The sequence below is a fragment of the Falco peregrinus genome, chromosome 5, assembly GCF_023634155.1.
Source record: "Falco peregrinus isolate bFalPer1 chromosome 5, bFalPer1.pri, whole genome shotgun sequence".
Taxonomy (NCBI): Eukaryota; Metazoa; Chordata; class Aves; order Falconiformes; family Falconidae; genus Falco; species Falco peregrinus.
In genome coordinates, this window is record NC_073725.1 from 20,427,595 (window position 1) to 20,448,482 (window position 20,888).

Here is a 20,888-nt window from a genome sequence, read left to right on the forward strand (position 1 = left end):
AGATTTTTCAGATCCATTTTGTTTTCAAGATGCAATGAGGAGAGGGGTATGAATATATAAAACTGAAATATTTTGTGTGCGTATGTTTGTAGGTGTGTATTCATTTGCCTGATTTTGATTTTTGCATGCGTGCACTTCAGTGATTGCTAATATTGATGTAAAATAATATGTACTCTAATTTGGTGTAAAGTGCAAGCTAAAGGAACCAAAATGGAACACTCCTTTTATTTCTAACCCAAAAAGAAAAAATTGATAGTGGTTGTCCTGCATTTAAATGTGCTGTGTTTGTGTCTAGGACTGGATTTTCAGTTTTGATGGTTGACTCCTATATGTGCAGTCAATGTTCATTCAGGTGTTCTTGATAGCAGGCAGCAAAATGAAAGCTACTGCTCCAGTTGTGAGCGGGCTGCCATTTATCTTGGATCTTGGCTAATTTAACAGTGTTTCCAGGCAGTAAGAGCAGATGCTGTTGGGTAAACTGGATTTACCTCAACTACACCTTAGCTTCTAATGTGCTACCATTGAAATATTCCCTTATTTTACATTTTCCTCACAGACATCTAACTATAGTGATAACCTTCATCTGGGACAGAGTGTAGGATTTTGCTTAGATGTGGTATTTCACAGCAGGTCAGCTGAGTCACAAAGAAGTTCTATATGACATTGTCTCTGGTGGGCTCTACATTTCTCATTCTAATGAATTTGCTTTCGATGACTGACAAGTTTGTGACTTGTCTATATTTTTCTGCTGCGCTTATGACCAGCCATATTCTGGCAGGTCTCACCGCTTCTTTGGGGTAAGATCCTGCCTTGAGAAGACACATACCTGTGTTTCCTTGGTTTGTTTAAGCGTAAGAGATTGGTGCTTCAGGCAGAAACTGCTAATAAACTTAGCAGCTCTGGGTCTGTGCATTGGCAGTCCACCTATTTGGATTCTGCCCAGCTGGCTACCCAAATTTATGTCCAATTCTTTGCCATTTATTAGATCAGAAGGTTCTTCATATGTGTAGGGAAAAATAAGAGTTCCTTGGAAGAGATTTTATTACTGTAGCCTGAAATTCAAGTCCCTCATCTGTAGAAGAGAGGTTTTATCCCTTTTCCCACTGATTTTTATAATTTCCTGCAAATATTTGTTAGATAATGAATGTAAAATTTTCAGTATAAACTACTGTCACCAGGACGGGAAAGCAGTGTTTAAATCCATGCTGAAAAGTTGGGTTTATTAATTCCTTGGTATGTTTTATAATCCCTTGTATGTTTTATAATGGATTCATTGCTATTACATTTTTTGTGAATTATGTGTAAGATACTTAGTGGTATGCTCCTAAATTTTCTGGGTTTATATTTAAAACATTTTAGAAGTTATTAATATGTTCTAAACCACAACAACATTTGGACTTTGGTTGCACCAACCAAGAGTTATTTTGATAACCTGAAAATTAAAAATTGAGTTGGTTTAGGGTCATAGTAGAAAATCCCCTTTCCCCTGCATCTGCTGAGCTGGAAAATTGGTTATTCACACAGCTGCGATGCAGAGACATTTCTTCCCCAGCAGCTACTTGAGTTGCTGCTTTTGGGGAGGTTTTAGAGGGAGTTCTTTTCCTTTTGAAGCTTTCAGAAGTCAGAGTGGAGGAGCAGGTGCTGTTTGCGAGTGCCAGTGATGCAGGCAGAAAGATTGCTGGCATCCTGCTGAGACCTTTCAGAACTTTAATGGGTTGAGTCACAGTCAGAATGTCTGCCGTATACTTTCTAACCCATGTAGTTGTTGTATAGGAGGCTGCCTACTCATCCTTCCGCCAATTCACAAAGTCTCCTCATGCCTACCTACTCATTCTAGCCTGATCAGATATGAGTAGTCCAACATATAATTTCAGCATTTTCTGAAATAAAACTGAGCTTGATTTCTGCCATGCCATTTTTTTCCCCCAGAAATGATAGGAAAAGGATGTGATTTATTTCTGTTCTGCTAAAGGTAGAGAAAAAAAGTGAGCTTTGTTATATGAGCCTTCCTGGTGTCTTGTGAAGGAATGCAGTTTTCCGTATGAGACCCAATTGCCTAAGCTCAGTGGTTCCCAGCTTCGTAACGTGTTCTTGTCTTCACCTTTCTCTGCCAGTCTTATCATTCTTTGTTCTTACTTCCACTCAGGTATCTGACCATTTTTCTGCCTGCCTTTTGTTTTTTCCCCAAACGTCACTCAACGTCTCTGTCATGACAGCACACCAAGAAGCTGTGTGGTTTTGCTCTGAGGGCCTCTGTCATTGATGGCAGAATCGAGGTGGATCTTCTACGGTAAAGAGGCAAACACCTGGAGTGACTGGTTGCAGCATAAACACAGAGCGAAGTTAGTACTGAGGGAGGGAGAGAATTGTAAGGGGGTCATGGCACCCTCTGCACAGCCCTGTGTGGTATGAGCTGTGGGATATATATGACAGTGTTACAGTCCTGAATATGTTCCGATCACTTCTCGCCTTTCCTACATTGCACACCTAAACTTTCCCACATATATGGAAGCTGTTGGCTAAATCGGGTCCTGATCCAAAGGGCCCAGAAGTTGTTGCAAGTCTCTAGGTATTGCCTTTAGAAGGTTTTGAATCATACCATGAGTTGCAGCAGTAGCATAGAAAGATTTGGCTGGTTTTTGTGAAACAAAAAAAAAAGTATCTCTGCAAAGCTGAGATGTGTATACATGGGGAGAGAAGGCGGCTAGCTATGGAGCCTTACAGGTGTTCCTATTTACCCTGTGCTGGGAACTTTTGTGATTGGTACTCCAGCTGCCAGTCTCATTGATGTGCAATAAAGGTCGATGCCTTTCTAATATATCCACACCAGAGTAATGTAGGGTCTGTTCCACATTATGAAAGAAAGGAAAAATAAAAAACTTGCAATATTCTGCAGGTACTGCGATTTCCTGCCTTCCACCTCTGCCAGAGGTGAGCAAGGAGAGGACTGCGGGGAAAGCATTGCCTTCTTACTTTTGTGTGGGGCATAGAGGGAGAAGGAATTACCTGGCTGGTAGTTTTCAAACTGGACCAGGCAACACTGAAATACTCCCCCACTTCCTACACCTGTGGGAAGTGAAAAGCGCATCCTGGTGCTGCTTCTGAAGATGACGTGGCAGCTGGTCCTTCTCCTCTTGTGTTTTGCCACCATGCTCTACAGTGATTTGGTTGATTCTGCATGGAGTGGCAAAGAAAGGGGCAAGATCTATAATATCTCAAGACGAACCACTGTGTGTTTCACTTTTGATGGAAAACAAAGACAAATACAATCATGTTTCATGTGAAGGTGTTTGTGTGAGAAACAAAATTTATTGCGAGGTGAGCAGCTGCGGAACCATCCAAATTTAGCTTTGGCACTAGATTTGTTTTTTAAAAGGGGGAAGAAAACACACCGTAATTTTCAAGAAGAAAACCCACTACTGGAAATTTTAAGCCATCATTGTTAGAAGTGGTTTATGGCTGTAGAGTCAAGCACTAGCTTATATATTACCATGACAGTTTGAGTTCACCCCCTTACCTATATGTTGTTGTATAATGAGATAATCAGATGCTTTTCTTTTGCCTCCTGCACTGTATGACTGTGTCACTGTTTCCTGACTGCCTTGCCATAGTGGGCTCCATGCCTTCTGTCAGTAGTTCTCCCTGGGAGCAGCAGGTTACAGTGCACTTCCTCATGTGATGTGCTAGTTAGTCCCCAGGGGCTTATTCATAGTTGTGCCTGACAAAGCACCTATCAGACTCTCAGTGTCCGATCCTTAAAGTCCTGTAACTAGATGTCCCTTAAAGAAGGCACTGCTTTGCATGTGTGTTTCTCATGTCAGTGGCTCCTTTCTTCTTCTTTTTTAGTACCTTTAGTAGGTCTCAGCTTTTCTCTCAAATCTTGGCTTAAATTGTAATTCTAGTGCCTTCCTGAGGCACGCAGACATAACTGTTGCTTTATTTTGGTTTTGCCATAAGGAATCTCTGTGATGCCTCAGGAATGTGAATGAAGGCTGAGATAAGGGAGGGCGGAAGCATGGGAAATTGAAAATAAAATAATGTAGATACAAAAGACAGATTAGAGGGTATGGTGCTGAGTGAGGGATCATGGAAGAACACTGATGCTGAAGTTGAGGCAGATGACAAGCTGCCTTAGGAAGAAAGCAAAATTGGTGAAGAGGATGAATGGAAACTGAGTCTGTCTGCAGTAAAGTCCCTTATCCTTCTCGGGAAACGTATCCTTAGGTCTTGCTTCCTAGAGTTCCTTAATGCATCTGAATGAAAAGGGAATGGTGAAGCCTGCCTCATGTGATAAGGAGTCTTAGGAAAAGCAGCATCAAGAAAAGGAAGAGAATCCCTGCTGTAATATTTTTGGGTATTAAAATGCTGCTGGACTTTTCATTTTGGGTCTGAGGAGGTTTTTACCTTCTTCACTAGCTAGCTTTCTGAACCTGTTGATACTAATACACAGCAGACTGCTAGAGAACTTGTTCTCTATTAATGCCAGGATCATTTTAGATAGTACTACAAAATGGGTCTGGGGAAATGCTCCTTTTTAATAGTGCGGTAATGCTTGTTGAACTGTCTGCTGAGGGATTTATTATAAGTATTGATGCAGCTATACTGAGTCTTGCCCTTCACTTTTGTATTTATTTCCTCATCACAATGAATCTCAATTCCATTGCCAGGCTCTCAGGTTGGTTCAGGAACCTGAGGATTACATCTGCAGTTGCTGTGGGCAGTATACTTTGAGCGAATTTCATATTTAATGTGAGAGATTAAAGGATCAGCTAAGTCAATATTCCTTCCCAGTGAAGGAGGAATATTTCTATCTGGTGGTTTCATCCTCCTGGATTTTGAGGAAGAAGCTCTTGGATACACTTGTCTTCAAAACTTTGCCTTTTGTCAGTCTAACTCTTAGTTGCAGGTATAAGCTTCATTATTGAAGCTGATGCAGATTTTTAAGCCGGTGGTAGTCAAATGTAGAAAATTCTTCATGTAGTGCATTGCCTCCCTGAGAATCTCTTTCGTGCTCCTGAGGTAGTGATGGGCGTGAAGTTAGAAAATCTTTTGATTTTGGTTGTTTGGGTTTTTTTCTCCTACTGGAGATTTTGCATTCTTCTTCTGTGATCTTGGCATGACACTTGAATTTATTTTATTTTGTTGTCCATGCCATTAGTAGATATCTTGTAAAGGCAGGTGAGCTTGTCTTGGGTAATGCTGAGCACCACTGTTTGTAACACAAGAGGAAGTAAAAAAGATTTTCCAGTTAAAGAACATGTTAGGTTGTTGTTTTTAAGGAGGAACACTGTTTTCTGTATCTAAGTGCTTTGTTGGACGATTGGATGTTAGAGGGCTGCCGCCTTCTTGAAAAGACTTTTCACTTCAGAGGAAACAGGGTACTTCAGGCAATTCATATGGCTAACTACCAGAAGAAATTCAGCTCTCAGCAGCTGCTGACCAACACTGCTCAAAATGTCTACCTTGGGGAACATGATCAACCCTTCATTTCTGTTTCTGATCACTGGTTGGTTTTGTTTGGTAATTGGGAATGTTTCTCTTCCACTTACAGCAGGAATTTGTAAATAAGATAAGAGAAATATACGTAGTAGGTAACTTAAAAATAGCAAAAACTGCACTGATCTGAATTCCAGTACAATACTGTCAAATTCCCATGCCTTAATAGGCTACAGAGTTTCATCTGTAGAAATGTCAAGATAATGGATTATACTGGTTTCCTAAAAATTTCACCTCCTTGCATTTTTAAAAACATTTTTATACATGTTCCTTTCTGCTCTTCTGCTAGTCAATTCATCTCATTTTTCTTGTGATACCATTTTGTCCTCATTCTATGCTTCTCTCACTTTCTCTTTTTTCCTTCCTTTTCCTGAGCTGCAGTTGTTTTCTTTTGTTTTAAGAACGATTTGCTTTAAAAAAAATCAACTCTCTCCCCTGTCTTGCTCATTAATGTCTTTCATCACTCAAACTTTTCTGGCTGTCCTCCCTTAGTAATTTTCTTTCCCTTTTGTCTTCTTTCTCTTGAGGATTTTTTGCTGTTCCCTAAAGAAGGAAAAAATGTTGAGTGTTACACATCATGGTGGTTTTCTGCTTTGCTTCATGGTAATGGATACTATTGATCAAAGGAACAGAGGATGAGACAAGGATCTGCAGCATTTAGTACCCCTGCACTGTGTAGCTTTACAGTACAAAACTGTGAGCTGCTTTTGGTTTTTGTCTGTGTAACATCTAGTGTATTAGAAGCTACATTTCCATGTTGGACCTTCCCAATTCTGTAGCTTTGCAAGGACTAAAGAAAGGAAAAACTGGCAGAAGTAGATTCCCAGTTATCGAAGTAAAGGGCAGCCAGGCAAACCAGAATCAAGGTAGGACTGAAGGAAGATGGAATGTGAGCTGGCAGTGGTGCCCAGGTGGCCGAGAAGGCCAACAGCATCCTGGCCTGTATCAGAAACAGTGTGGCCAGCAGGACCAGGGCAGTGATTGTCCCCCTGCACTCAGCATGGGTGAGGCCACACCTGGAACCCTGTCTTCAGTTTTGGGCCCCTCGCTACAAGAGGGATGTAGAGGTGCTGCAGCGTGTCCAGAGACGGGCAACGCGGCTGGGGAAGGGTCTGGAGCTCAGGTCTGATGAGGGGTGGCTGAGGGCACTGGGGTGGTTCAGCCTGGAGAGGAGGAGGCTCAGGGGGGACCTTGTTGCTCTCTACAGCTGCCTGAGGGGAGCCTGTAGGCGGGGAGGGGGTGGGGGGGGGTGGGGGTGTGTGTGTTGTTTCGGTCTCTGCTCCCGGGTAACAAGGGACAGGACAAGAGGAAACAGCCTCAAGTTGTGCCAGGGGAGATTTGGATTTGATATTAGGAAAAATTTCTTCACTGAAAGGGGGTCCAGCACTGGAACAGTGTGCCCAGTAGATGTGCCACTTAAGGACATGGTTTAGTGGTGGACTTGGCAGTATTAGGTTTACAGTTGGACTTGATCTTAAAGGTCTTTTCTAACCTAAATGATTTTATTTTCCTGTGGTGCCAATTGGTCTTCTGCAATGTCCATGGTTTCTGACTTTAAATATTTGTATTCTCCAAGCATAATTTAACCACCATACCTACCAATTCTGAAATGTCTGGTGGATCTGCAACTCACTGCAGATTTGTGAGAGGGAAGAGGAGGAAGATAATAGGGTACAGCCACTTGGTAAGCATTAATGATAGACCCCCATTTGAATGAAGGTTGTGTGGGCTTCACAACTTCCTCACTACTTTCCTTTCCTTGGTAAGATAACTGTTGTGGTAGAACCATGAATCAAGCCAGCAGTATGCTCTGCAGAAGTACAGGAGTGTCTTCTGTCTAGAGCTGTGTTATGTTTCTGTCCCTGCTATTGTTTTCACCAATTTATGAAGTAAACGTGTCTGTTCCCTGCTTATTTCTCCTCTGTAACCAGAGTGATAAAGGAAATAACATTAAAATCATGCCCTTATCAGCTATATTTATAGCATTTTACTTTGGAACAGGATATGAGTTGCAAAGTCGTGAAAAGAATACTACAAATATAATAATGAATGTTGTAAATCTGTTGCCAAGACTAGGAATGATTTCGCTTTGGGTATTTATAAGAACCTCTTTTGTTTCTTTTTTCTTTTTTTTTTTTTTAATTTCCCTTTTTACTGTTGCTGTTTCTTACAGAGGATCGTATCTGTCAAATATGCCTATAGATATTTAGATGTAGTAAAGGGCCTTCCATCTTCCTTTCTTACAGAAATATAGCATGTCAACTCTGCCTTATTTTGCACAGCAAATGCTAAATGATGATGCTTGTAGAGACTGTGTCTGAGGTTCATTTCAAGGCTGCTTTACATATTGATTACTCAAATTGCCATTTAATTTGCTGTATAGCAATACACAGTGCCTTAACTATTTCTCTGGCATTCTTATTGATTGCTGTAATTCTGCCTTACATTATATGCATATATGGTGTCACCATTAAATATTTATGTGCTCATGAAATGTTAATATGTCGGGTTAATGTGAAACTCAACAAAATGCATTTGCCAGAAGCAAGAAGGAATGCTGATCTGAGTGCTTCCCTTCCCTTCCCCCCTACCCTTTCATTTTGCCTCTCCGTTGATTTTATTACCAGTGTTTCTCTGCTGTATCTAAATCTGTGTCAAAGCAGGCCCCTGCTCCAATGTGCAGGTTTTATAGAATCGTAGAATCATTTAGGTTGGAAAAGACCTTTCAGATATTTTATTATGTGAGAGATAAAACACAATAATAATAAAACAAGAGAAGTGATCTCAGGAAGGTGTTGAGACACAGCTTTACGTTGCACTCGTGTGTGTGTAACTCTATCATCGCTCCTGCATTTGGGCATGGAAACGTAGCACTACCCTCCATGAAAGAGACTGAAGCAGGATGACTCATCCAGGATGCAAAGTCATATTCACATGTTCCTTGAACAGTGGCTGCAGCAACGTAAAACAAAAAAATGCAGGGGTGTTTCTTTGATTTGGTACAGCTGTTATCCAGAGATGACATGGAACAATTAGATGTAATCTAAACCAAAACTTTTAGAAGGAAAAGTAACTCCTCTTGGTAGCCTGGTGAAACATGATTCTGACACTGTCCTGTTGGAAAAGCCCAGTAAAAATTTGTAAAGGTCAAATATTTATCATATCCCTAATGACTTTCTAAGCTTCTGTGGGAAGTCTAGGTGATTTAAGAAAACCACCAGTGCCACTGGAAAATGAAACAAAGTAATTATCCACTCTCACAACACAGACAGCAACCATCCTTCTGCATCTTTTTACCTGGTGATGGGTTGGGAGCAGGGTATCAGCTAGAGGCTGCCCTTTGTACAGTAGGACTAAAATCGATGCTTGGTGAAGAGGCTTTGGCATGATATGTGAAGCATGTAACTTTCCTACTTGCTTTTGGGTTTTCTTTCTTCTCTCACTTTTACCTGTAACTGCTTCACATTGAAGGCTGCTGCACATAAAAGAACATGAAACAATCACAAATAAGATCTGGGGAGGGAGGGAAGGGGGCTTTTGCTGGCATCCAGCATTGCATCGGTCCTCTCCTCCAACTGTCTAAAACCTATCCTGGTTTGGGGTGAAGTTCCAGCCTTGGTGCCTTTTGCAAAGCTTTCTTTGCTGCCAAAATTGAAAGATTTAAAACAAAGAAACAAAACCAAACCCACAACCAACAAAAAAGCCAAACAAGCAAAAAACCAATGAAGATGGCAGCTAAGGAGACAGGAGGAATGCAAAGCAGAGAGAAATGTCTAAACACCTGTTTGTGAAGAGTATTTAGAGAGCCTCTGACGTTCTCTGGTGCTTGGCAAAATCTCGTACCTTTGAAATTAATTTTCTTCCTCTGTCCCTCATCCCCAGGCTATGCAGCAGCTGTTTAGGATGTGTTTTCTTTCTTTTTTTTTTTTAATGTGCAAAGTTTGTTACTGCAGAGACAACTCTTACTGTGAATCTGTTTTGACCATTTCTTTTTTTTTTTACCAACCCCTTTTTTGCTCTCTCTTCAGGTTAACAGCTTCGGTGAAATCTATAGTATTTTTATAACTCATTTTTTCATCTACATTGAAATCTCTTGTGTAGTTGTAGTGCCAGGGAAAACTTTATGCGAACTGTATCTGATACAGCAGAACTTAATGGGTGTAAAAACATGCAAGGAATTCTTTTCTCCCATTTATTTTGCAGTGTCACTGAACAGAGAATACAAAGGCTCTCCTTGCATTGGTTTTGCGGCATTCATAGACTTGATGCAAGGGTGATAGTTCCCTGAAATGTTTTGCACAAAAGCACAAATTTCATCCATAACAGAGAAAATACACACATTTTCTTCCTTTGTGGACTTCAGTTTGATTTTTGACACATGGACCTTTTTGGAGCCTGAATCCAGCTATGCTATTTCTTTCCCACTGGGTTTTTTATAGTTATTTCTATCTGTGCTCATGTCTATAAATCTTCACAACTAATGTCCTTTAACTGGCAAATTTGAAATGAAATTATTTCTTTCTCTTTGGCTTCTACTGCAGTTTCTCCACGCCAGGCGTGGGACAGAACAGCTATGTTGCATAGGAACGGCAAAGCTTCCTAGTTGGCTATAGAGCAGCACTGCTTCTGTGTTCCTGACTGCCTCAGACACAGGTCATTTAGCTCAGGGGAGGGCTAAGGTTTAGGAAAAGAGAGCCTCTGCATACAGTTTCCTAAATTCAGCCTGGTATATCTTGCAAATGTTTAATGTGGAGGATAGTACTTGAACTTACGAGTTCTTCACACTGATTATTTTCTACTTTGATTCCTCCTTCAGATTGTCCTGGAGAACAGCAGTCGAGAAGACAAGCATGAGTGCCCATTTGGCCGAAGCAGCATTGAGCTGACAAAGATGCTGTGTGAAATACTGAAAGTAGGAGAGCTACGTAAGTTGACCTGTTTGTTTGACCTCTAAGCACCATGGAGTAAGTGATACCTAAAGTTTATTTCAATGCAAGAATTTTCTTCTGAGAATAGTTTCTCAATATGGTTACGCATTGAACACTGGCACTCAAAATGACTGCCTATTTTTCTGTGTCTCTTTACTAGTTTGTGGGCATACCAGGGATGAGGGTGGAGCAGCAGAAATGGGCACCTGGTCTTTGAATCTCTTCTATATGAAACAGGGCAGTTGCATCGTTTATAGAGGGGTCAGTTCACTTCCCATCAGGTGATTTGATATAGGAGACTTCATGGTCTTACCATTCCATGGGCTTGTCCATAGGTTGTCTTACATGAGTCATTCTTTGTGGGATTGCTCATCTAAACTGACATATCCTGTTTCCTCTTAAATATCTAAAGCGCTATCTAAATACCAGATGATATATGTATCATTTACTCTTAACAGTGTGGTATGAAATATTGTATTTTGATACAGAGTAAACAAGCTGTCTTTGGCTTTGATTACAGTCCCTTGATGAATCGTTAGATGCTATCAAACAGAAGAGCATGTCTGTATCTTCATTAGTCTAGAGTGTTGGTGTTTAACTCGTATCAATACATGTAAACTTCAGTTACCCATCAGTAATGTTTTGGATCCAGCTGCAGTCTGTTTTGGCAAGCACTACCACAAGCTTCATTTATTTGTTGCACAAGCAGGGGGCACAATGGAGTTGCTTTGTTTCCTTCAGTGACGTTTTCTTTCTTTTGAATTTTTTCCCTGAGAAAGATTTGGTTTTTGTTTTTTTTTTTTAATCTTTACACCCAAATCCATGAAATGTAATAAGAGAAAAGCAATGCAAAAGGCAGCAAGAAAGCCTACAGGTATCATTGATACTTTTTCCTGCTAGCTTTGAAACAGACATCAAAAGCTCTGTTTTAAAAGTATGATTTGGCTGTTAATACATCTGAAGCCTTTAAATGCAACGTCTTGAGAGAATTTACTGACCAAAGGAAAAATCTGTGACTGTGCAACGGGTCAGGGTAAAACCTGTGCCTTGCTTGCAGCTTCCAAATTGACAGTCCATATTTGACAGACCCAGATAAAAGATGTGATGTTTACTTTTGAATACCATCCTAAGTAAACCAGAGTTATTAAGGTGCACATTCACTATGTCTATAAATAAAAGGTTTAGCGACTATTTTAGATGTATGGCAATGGTGATGTGTTGTGTAAGGTTCAGACTGTAGCAGACATGTCTCCCTTAAAATAACCTTACTGCTGCAGTGGAGGTGTCTTAATGCCAAATCACGCATGATAGGTCTGTCCGAATTTTTCTGCCAGTAAATGTAGAAGGGACGTGCCATCTTAACAAAGCTGTAAGTCTATTTGAATTAAGTGCTAAAAATCAATTTTATTTTTACAAATGCACAAAAAAAATCTAAAATCCAAAGTACAGCTTTGCACGTGGCATTCTTGTGTATGTCCCATCACTCCACGGGACTCGCATGGCAATTTGCTGCTAAGAAGAATGATTGAGCTAGAGGTTAGCAAGGTGTCTCACTTCGTTACTGTGTCATAAGAAATCATTCAAGAAATAAACCTCTCTTGCCACAGACTTGTATGTTGTCCACACACAGGAGGCTGTTAGTATGTAGATGATTTGCTGTGTATGGTACTGTTCTGATTACTTCTAACTTCTGCAGATACCTCTTTTCATGTTTTAACTTTTTTATTACTTGGTTTTAAAGCGGAGACTGTGAATAAAATAACAGGATTTGGGGTGGGGGCTCAGTTACCATATGAATAAAACATGAAAGGAAAGCTATTTTGGCTACCCAAGTTTTTAGAAAGAAAATGAGTTGTCATGTTTTTATTTGTTTGGTTTGGGGATTTATTTTTTTTTTTTAGTTGGAGTATGTCTATGGTTTGGAAGTGTGGGATTAGAAAGAAAACTGAAGAATTCCTCAAGGATAGCTCTGGCTAAGGGATGTTACCCATTAACGCTCTGTAGCCACTTGCTTTGGCATTGCTGAAGCTGCAAGTCTCTGGGATGCTAGGTGTGCCGGTTTGCAGCAGGCTCCCATGGTTTCATGGGTGTGTGACATTATATGAAGAAGATTTGATGCTGAGAAGTGCACTGGTGCTTCTGTTGATAGAAACCAGATGTAGCACGACTGACTTTCTGTAAAGTCATGCTAATCTACACCCACAGAGCATCTGTCTCTGGATGTGGCAATAAGATTGCATTGTAGCTTATATTCACAGGGGACAGAGCTAAGGTTACCTCTAACTCATCTCTTGATGATTCACCTGTTCACCAGTATGTTTCCTTAATGGTTTTGTTTATGTGGAAATCTAATTGTAGTTTTAAAATGCTGTAATAAAATACACCTTTAAAATAATGTACAGAAAACAGATTTCTTGAAAATGGCTGTCGCAGATGCGCATCTTAAATGACCTGTGATCAGCCGTGTGTTTTGTTCAGAAGTGCAAACTAGAACTGACAACTTAGGAAAATGTACGTTCAGGTTCATTCTTCACTTAAAAATAAATATTGCATTGCTGAATAGGATTGGATGGTTTAAAAATCAGTAGTTACGGTTTAGGGCAAAGGTGTCCCTGGTACTTTGTATGTGACAGGTTTCAAAATATGTATTTAGGCTGCCAGTGTTTCTTTAGACATTCAAAACTTGTCATTATTGCATTGAACGTAGAACTTTTTTCTTACAGTTTCTGAATTGTATCATTTAAAAGCCACAATAAGTGACCTTTTGCTCATGAAATATTCAGCAGTAGAAACTTTCTTGAAGTGCAGAGTAGATAAAAGCTGCTAGACTGTCCATTATTTATGAAGAACACTTTAATGCTGATTATATTCCCCTTGCTCCACTGTATTAAATACCTTCAGGCAACAAGAAGATGTTTTACCATTTCTTTTTGGTCCTTTCAAGCAGCATTCATCCCAGCAAGGGCTTGCAATAAAGTGTTAAAGGCATGCCACCACTTCTGCTTTTGTATTTCCCCAGATCCAAGTGCTGGGCTTCTTAATTCTTTGGCTTTGGTTCCAAAATGGTCATGACTTGGAAATTCATCTCTTCTTCAGCAAAGCATTTGAAGTGTATGTTTAAATCTTGTGTAAGTAAAGAAAGCTCCAGTGCAAGCTGTGAGTTGAGCATATGGTAACTGCTTTACAGAGGTGGGCATGCAGAGCAGAGGAGCTAAAACTTAAGAGGAAGGTTGGTGCAGTGTTTAAGTAACATGGAAGTTAGAATAAAACATGTCTATAAGCCCCTTCAATGAAATCTCTGAATCAGAAAAGAGTGGGATATTTGACTATACATCTTTTAATCATGTGCTACTGTTGCTGTTAAAAAGGCATTGAAGAGAACGGCTTTACTGAGTACTTGCCAAGGCACTCATCTTGCACAAAACCTAGTAATTCTGATTTCTTCAGTAATAGCTGCCTTTGTATATCTTGGCTAACAAGATGATTTGCTTTTCATCCTCTGTGTCTTGGAGCTGTTACCCACTGGTCAATCCTTCTCCCCCTGTAGGGTAAGGCACTTTGACACTCCACGTGCCTGTAACATTGACAAATTTGTAAAGATCAGAAAAGATCAGGCCATTCCTATTTCCTCTAGTAGCGATGAAAGCTGATGTATCCTTAATCTTCCCTCAAGTTTCAGTGCATGACATATACGCTCAGGGGAGAAGGAACGTCCATGTTAACAGACTTCTGGCTTTGCTGGGAGGCAGTAACATTGCAGATAAATATAAAAATTAAAAACAAGATCCAAAAATCCTTCCAGAACTGAAGTTAGTAAATTTAATGGGAGATTTTGAGTTCATTAAAACCTAGGGTTTGTCATAAGTAAGAATCTGAACTCAGAGTTTTGCGTAAATAGCCTTAATCCCCTGCGATCTGTGCCTGTAATGCCCAGTTCTCTGTACCTCTGCTCAGCATGTGACACCATTCCTATCCTCAAAACCCCTTCAAAGTCTCATTCCTGGTGGAAATTGGTACTTGGCAGCGTTACCTGGGTTATGCAGAACTGGTACAGCTTCTCAGGCTTGTTTCCTTATTTCCATACAGTTTCAACTGAAACTGTTTAGTGTTGAAGCTGGTGAAGAGGTTTGTAGAGGAACGATAAACTAATGTTGTGTGCACTGAGGAAAGGCAGTGCTGCCAATGGAGCAGTAGTTTAAAGATGTTCATAAGATAGTATCATTGCATGCCTGAAGTTATTCTATAGTTAAGGCATATTTTTCTTGACATCTTTTTTAGTGTATTGTTGATCAGGACACAGATGTTCAACTGTCAATGTTCATATTTGATTGTTTTGATGGGTGATGTTTAGGGACTTTTGCAAAAATCTGCACTCAGGTTTTATGACAGATCACAGGGGTATATGCCACATGTCAGATATATGGATTGTCCTAAAGGTTCTGTCAGATAAACGACTTCTTCACTGGGTTTTCTTGCTTTTCTGTTGTGGGGAATTTAATTGTCATGTGGTTTTGTTAGACTTAATTAATTTACAGGACATTTTTTCCATGGCAGAGAAGATCTAAATGCCAAGGTATTGTAATGCCCTTGATGCTGTTTGTACATGTTCTTGCTATAGATTTCTCGTTGCAATAATTTCCCAGGTTGCAGAATTTAAGTGGTCTAGAAATTCTTACATTATTGTCCCTTTATCAAATAGAACGTGCTGGACATTAGAAGGTATACAGTGATATTCGTGGCTGTGCCCACTGAGATGAAGATAATCAAATCTCATGCTTCAAGGAGTAAGCTCATTGCTGCAAGGGTCAGGAAGCACTTTTTCATCTTTGCACAATTTTTCCTCTGCATTGCACAATCCATAGCGTGCAGTGTAACTTGTTTCTGTTGGTCTTTCCCTGAAAGCATATCGGTCACTGCAGGATCAGCATTCCAGACCTGAGGGCTCGCCTGGTTTGACTTTATTTTTGCTACAGCAAATCCATTATTTTTTGTAACTGAATGTCATATTTCAATTTTTTTTCCCCTTACTTGAAAGCTAATTGCCTTTTCACCCTCCTCTTCCCCCTCCTCCTCTTAAATTTAAATAGAATAAAGCCCCAGAATTAGTAAATAAAATTATATAATAGAATTTTTACTGTTTTCACATTTCTACTTTCAATCTGATTTTCTGAATCAAATCTGGCTGTTATTCTGCTATGCCATCAAATTTGCCAAAGCTATAGCTTCCAGTAATCACAGGAAATCAAGATGGAGACCGAAGCATTTTAAGAGTCGGGAAATGTTTGTTAGGAAGTTGAAAAACTTTTCTGGCCAAAAAGGTGTTTAGTGAAAGGTAGGAATTTTCTGTTTTGTCCTGAACTTTCACCCTAGATTTAGAATTTACTAAAATAAGTAAAAAGAAATGCTAACCTCTTTTGTCTTAGTTTTTTACTGCATTCATTCTTACATATCCAATTTTTAATCCTCTTGCCCAAACCATCACCACATCAGATAACAACCAGTCGCAGCAAAAATTAAGCAAATCTTGAGTGAAAGCTAGAAGATAAGCAGCATTTGAGAACAACTTCAGTAGCAGTGAAGAGGGGGGGAAAAAGAGCTAAATTAATCCATATTGGTCTGGATTTTTAAGGGTTCCTTTGGAAACATTGCTAGCAACTTAGCCATTCCTGACTATAGAGGCGTTTAAATATGCTTGTTCTTCTTGATGCAAAGCTAATAACTTGTGGAGTGGTCTGAATTGTACTTTTCTTTTATATGATAGCGGAATCTTATTTTGCCAGTCTCTCTCTGTTTGCTGGCACAGTCCTGCAGGAGAGGCAGAATGAAACTTTCTTTTTCTAGGGAGATACTAATTTCTACGCAACTAACCTCTTGGTCTAAAACATCTCAATCACTTCATGCCTATTGTAAACTTGAAGTCTTTACAAAATATCAACTGTAATCTATGAGAATATGAGCAATGGAGCTGCAGAGACCTTTTGAACAAGATGTTTCATTTTTACCTCTGAGATTTTGGAATGTTACTTTCTACACATGGTATTGTGGGCTTCAAAGTTGGTACAGTGTTGGCTTCTGGATCAGTTAGCTAGACACCCTGGTCCGTCTAGCGTCCCTTTGTGTTTTTTCCTGTTGTCTGTATGTCTGCTCTTTGATCTCCTTGAAGCAGGGATCATAACTTGTTTTGTATGTGCGAAGTGCTTAACCTTGTTGTGTACTGGGTGCAGGATTCTTTAGCTTCTTTATAATTACATTTTCTCAATTTTCTGTATTATTAATAATAAAAAGCATGGGTCTGTGTATAGGAACTGAAAAAACACTTAGGGGCAAGAAAGAGATGTGGATGTAAGGGATTTTTTTAAGAAATTGATTAATGTATCCAAAAGACAACAAAGAGGTAACTTGATTAAGTGTGAAAAGCTCTTTCACCTGGTAATGAAAGGGATACCAAGAAGCAAGACCTGGAATTTAAAACCTGATAAATTCAAACTGGGAGTAAGGTATAGGCATTAGCTGTGAGGGTGCTGAACTAGGTAGGGAACTACCAGAAAAGAAAGCTGAAGAATGATGAGAGGAGAAAAAAAAAATATCTTGATTTCCTGTGATTACTGGAAGCTAGAGCTTTGGCAGATTTGATGGCGTAGCAGAATAACAGCTGGAACTTGTTTTAATGTAGTTACTGGAACCCAGTTCTAGGATTTTCTAATTTTTTTTATAGGGTATGATGGATGATGTAGTAACTTAAAAGTCTGGGCAGATGTGACACTAAACAAGAAATATTGATATATTTTGGATTATTGCCATAGGAATAAATTGCCATAGGTTAAAGTATTTGGATTATTGCCGTAGGAAAAAGAATGGATAAAATAAAATCTTCAAAATAACTCCCATTTTGAAATCTCTTCTAAGCTTGGAGAACTTTGTTAGCTGTTCATTCTGTGTGTTCCATGGCACTTCTTGGTTTCCCAAGAAGATGTAAATGAACACTGAAAAATACAACAGACTTCCCTCTGGCACTGTCAAGCACTGGAACAGGCTGCCAACAGGGAACTGGTGGAGTTGCCATCCCTGGAGGTACTTACAAGATGTGTAGACATGGTGCTTAGGGACATGATTTAGTGGTGGACTTGGCAGTGTTAGGTTTACAGTTGGTCTTAATGATCTTAAGGGTCTTTTCCAACCTGTATGATTCCATTTTGCTAATGGTGTCTGCCTTGAAGAAGGAAGTAGTAGGCAAAATCTTATAACACAATTTAGGCTTTTAAAGTTCACTTGCAAACCTGCAAAAAGAAGGAGCTTCAGACAGCTGATACAGCCAGATGTTTGTTTCTGATTTGGAACAATTTCTGTATACTGTAACGGTTGGTCATTGTTCAGGGGCAGTTTATGCTGAGCAGATTGAAATGAAGAGAAGAATCATCTTGGAATCCGTTTTGAACCTCGTTATTTCACTTTGTGTTAATATTTTATAAATACAGATTTATTAAAAGTAGCCAAAGTCTCTTGTATTTTGCAGCAAGCTATGCTTCAAATGTGGAGGTAAGCCCTTACGGTTTCACTGCACTGTTGTGCAGCAGACTGGAAATTTTGCAGCTGCTCCTTTTAAAAAGAGGCATGTAGTTGCTTAATGAATTGTACGCAGAACTGAACAATGTATAAAAGCCCAATGTGGTTTTAATGGCAATTTTCAGTGTATTTTAATGTTTCTTTGTATATTCCAGAAATGTTTGTGTTGGCAAAGCTAAAGGATTTTCAAGGGTGGAAGCAGGACATGTTGCAGGTGAAGAGGTGCACAGGAGGTTTTGGTGTCTGGAAAAGGCAGAATGATTTTGGGGTTTGAGGACAATTGCATTAGCAGGATATCTGCTGAAATGAGAACAGCATTAACTGCTAATTCCCGTGGTTCCCAAGACAAGGTTCTACTTGCAAAGGCTAGAAAATGCACAGTATTCTGGGAAACACACAGGTCCTTGCAAAGAATATCCCCTTCCTTGAGTGGTTGAATATCCTTGTAACAATCCCCTACCGAACTGGCTCTGAGGTAACGAATGTACTGCTAATTGTCCCAGGTTGTCCCTGCACATGAAGCTTCATGGATGCTTGCAAGGCACTGGAGGCACTGCTGGATTGCTATTGACTGTGTAGTCAGGTCCTCTGTCAGAAAGATTTACTTTCTGGATCTTTTTAATTTTGTTTATTCTAACTAAAATAGATAACTTTTTAAAAAAGTTTGAATCTGTAAAGGGAGCTTCTGATCTTTAAAAGTATTTAAAATTCAAATTGTCAGGCTTCTGAGGGAGATTGGGCAGAATGCCCTGATGCAGTACTAACCAGGGGTAAGGCAGGCATTGAGTACAGCTTAGTTACATTATCTGAAGCTTTTCTCTGGTTAACACATGCCGCTTCTCCAACCATGCACTGCACATTGTAAACACAGTTTGTATTTATTCAGGAAGCCAGGAGGGTTCCTTCTGTTGCTTGCTGGCCCAAACAGATGAATACAGGTGTTCTCAGAAAAAACACCAAAGCAGGGAGACTGCCCTTTCAGCTTTACTTCTTTACTCTGCATGTGGCAATCTCTATTCCTGGATTAGCAGAAACTTTGCATAAATGTTGAAATGTCATGAAGGCGTTTTTTGTGGCTGGCATATTTCTTTATGGCCTGGCCTGTTTTTTAGCGAGCGTAGCTAGACTTTCCATTTTGTTATTTCATGAGAGGTTTGAACGAAGATGGCCTTAGTTCTCAAGGGAAGAACTCTCAACGTTTCTTTTCCTCAGTGGGTCAGGAGGTCCATAAGTGCTCTCAGAACACCTCTCAGAAACAGCAGTCTCCTGTAATTCCTGCTCACCGTTTTTTTGGACAAACTAGAGCTGCCCTCTTTGTATGCACTAGTTGTGTGCCTGTATATGCTGGTAAGTCATTAGAGGAATATAATTATATGCTGCCTACTCCAGGAGCCCAACGCAGTAGGCAGTTTATTAATAGGGAAACATGCATGCATGCACCCATACAGACACTTGGTCTTTGTTTTTGAAGCCAGGTTGTCATATGAATTTAGGCTCCCATAATTTTTTATTTTATGTGTTGGGGATATGAGAACAAAATGGAGCTCTCTATGAAGAATTATTGCATATGTAAATGCTTTCTGATGGAAGAGTTGTTAGCTGCCCCTAAACACCTCGTAATGTATTATGCCCATTCGGCACAGAGAACTGTGATTGTTCTGGATCTTTCCAAGTTGTTTTTAAAGCAAAAATGAATGACTCAGGTTAGAGATATCTCTATTTTTTCCCTTGAGTCTTGTTTGTTACTGAATTTTGTACACATACTTTATTCTTTTTCTTGCAGTTTCAAATGCTGTATAGTAACATACCTCTGGTCTCCAGCAGTTCTAGATTCCCACTCTTTCAGGACTAAGCACTCTGCTTATATTTCCTGGGCCTTTGTGTTTTATATGTGCACAGCTTGCTAAATTACTTGCTAAGAATCCCCCAGACTGGCTGGTGGCTCTCTTTTCTCCCCTAATTACCACTACAGAGCATCAGTTTAATTATTCTATCAAGCCTCTAAGAAAGGACTTAAAACATCCATCAGCTCTATCCAGATTTGTTGTCTCTTGACATCAAAGACCCACTTGATGACAGACACTTAAAAAAACATAGCATAAATAATGTTAGCTATAGGCATGTATGCAGTGACTGATAAGGAGCTAAGGAAAAGTGTTGGACTCTTCATCTGAAGTAGATTAGAAAGACACAAAAAATAATTGGTTGTTTGTCTACATATGAGTGTGAAAGAGCTTGTTGGTGTGACCTGACTCAAGCTTTTTGCAGTAAATTTTCTTCTCATAGGTAGTAACTCCTTTGGTTGGTTGATTGCTCTTCGACTGGCTGTATTTAATTTTTAAGCTTGTAACCTCTCAGCACAAAATACAGTTGGCATTTACATAGTAAAAATGTAAGTCAAGATCTCTCATAGTTTGTTCTTTGGACCTCTCCAGACACTGAATGAGCATTAAGCACTAAACTTACCAAAACAGAAAGCAAAGGAAATGGCCTTAAAACCATACATTTCACTTGTGTTCATCTTAACATTGAGAATATATTTTTTGTGTTTTATGTGTTCAGGTATCCATAGTTTTCGGTGTCTGGCATAGAGTACAATTTATTCATCCCCATCGGTGACAGAACATTGTTTAGCTGTACAGAATAGGACTGAACACAACAGAATTCAGCAGAGCTTTGTCACAGGGTGGAGCAGAGCTCATAGGACGAGATGCTGTCATTTTCCAAGTTCTAGGCTGCACAGTAATCTCAGTGAATAGCTTCATTGCTATTCATCTTGGGTTTTCAGAGTAGATGGCAAACCTCACTGAGATTTTACAGAGGTTTTAGGGTGTGTACCTAAGCATGAAAAGTTACCTTAAGTCTTAGATAGGCAAATAAAATTGGCTAAGCCATAACACA

The 20,888-nt window shown here is 39.7% G+C and overlaps 1 protein-coding gene across 4 annotated transcripts in view; it reads left to right on the forward strand.

The window, feature by feature from the left end:
* Nucleotides 1-20,888, forward strand: part of ELMO1 (engulfment and cell motility 1) — a 311,529-nt gene that overhangs the window by 150,575 nt on the left and 140,066 nt on the right. For all 4 annotated transcript variants that reach the window (XM_055803695.1, XM_055803697.1, XM_055803694.1 and 1 more), the window contains one exon: nt 10,313-10,421. In XM_055803695.1, coding sequence (XP_055659670.1) covers nt 10,313-10,421 — 109 coding nt within the window. The remainder of the gene's footprint in view (nt 1-10,312; nt 10,422-20,888) is intronic.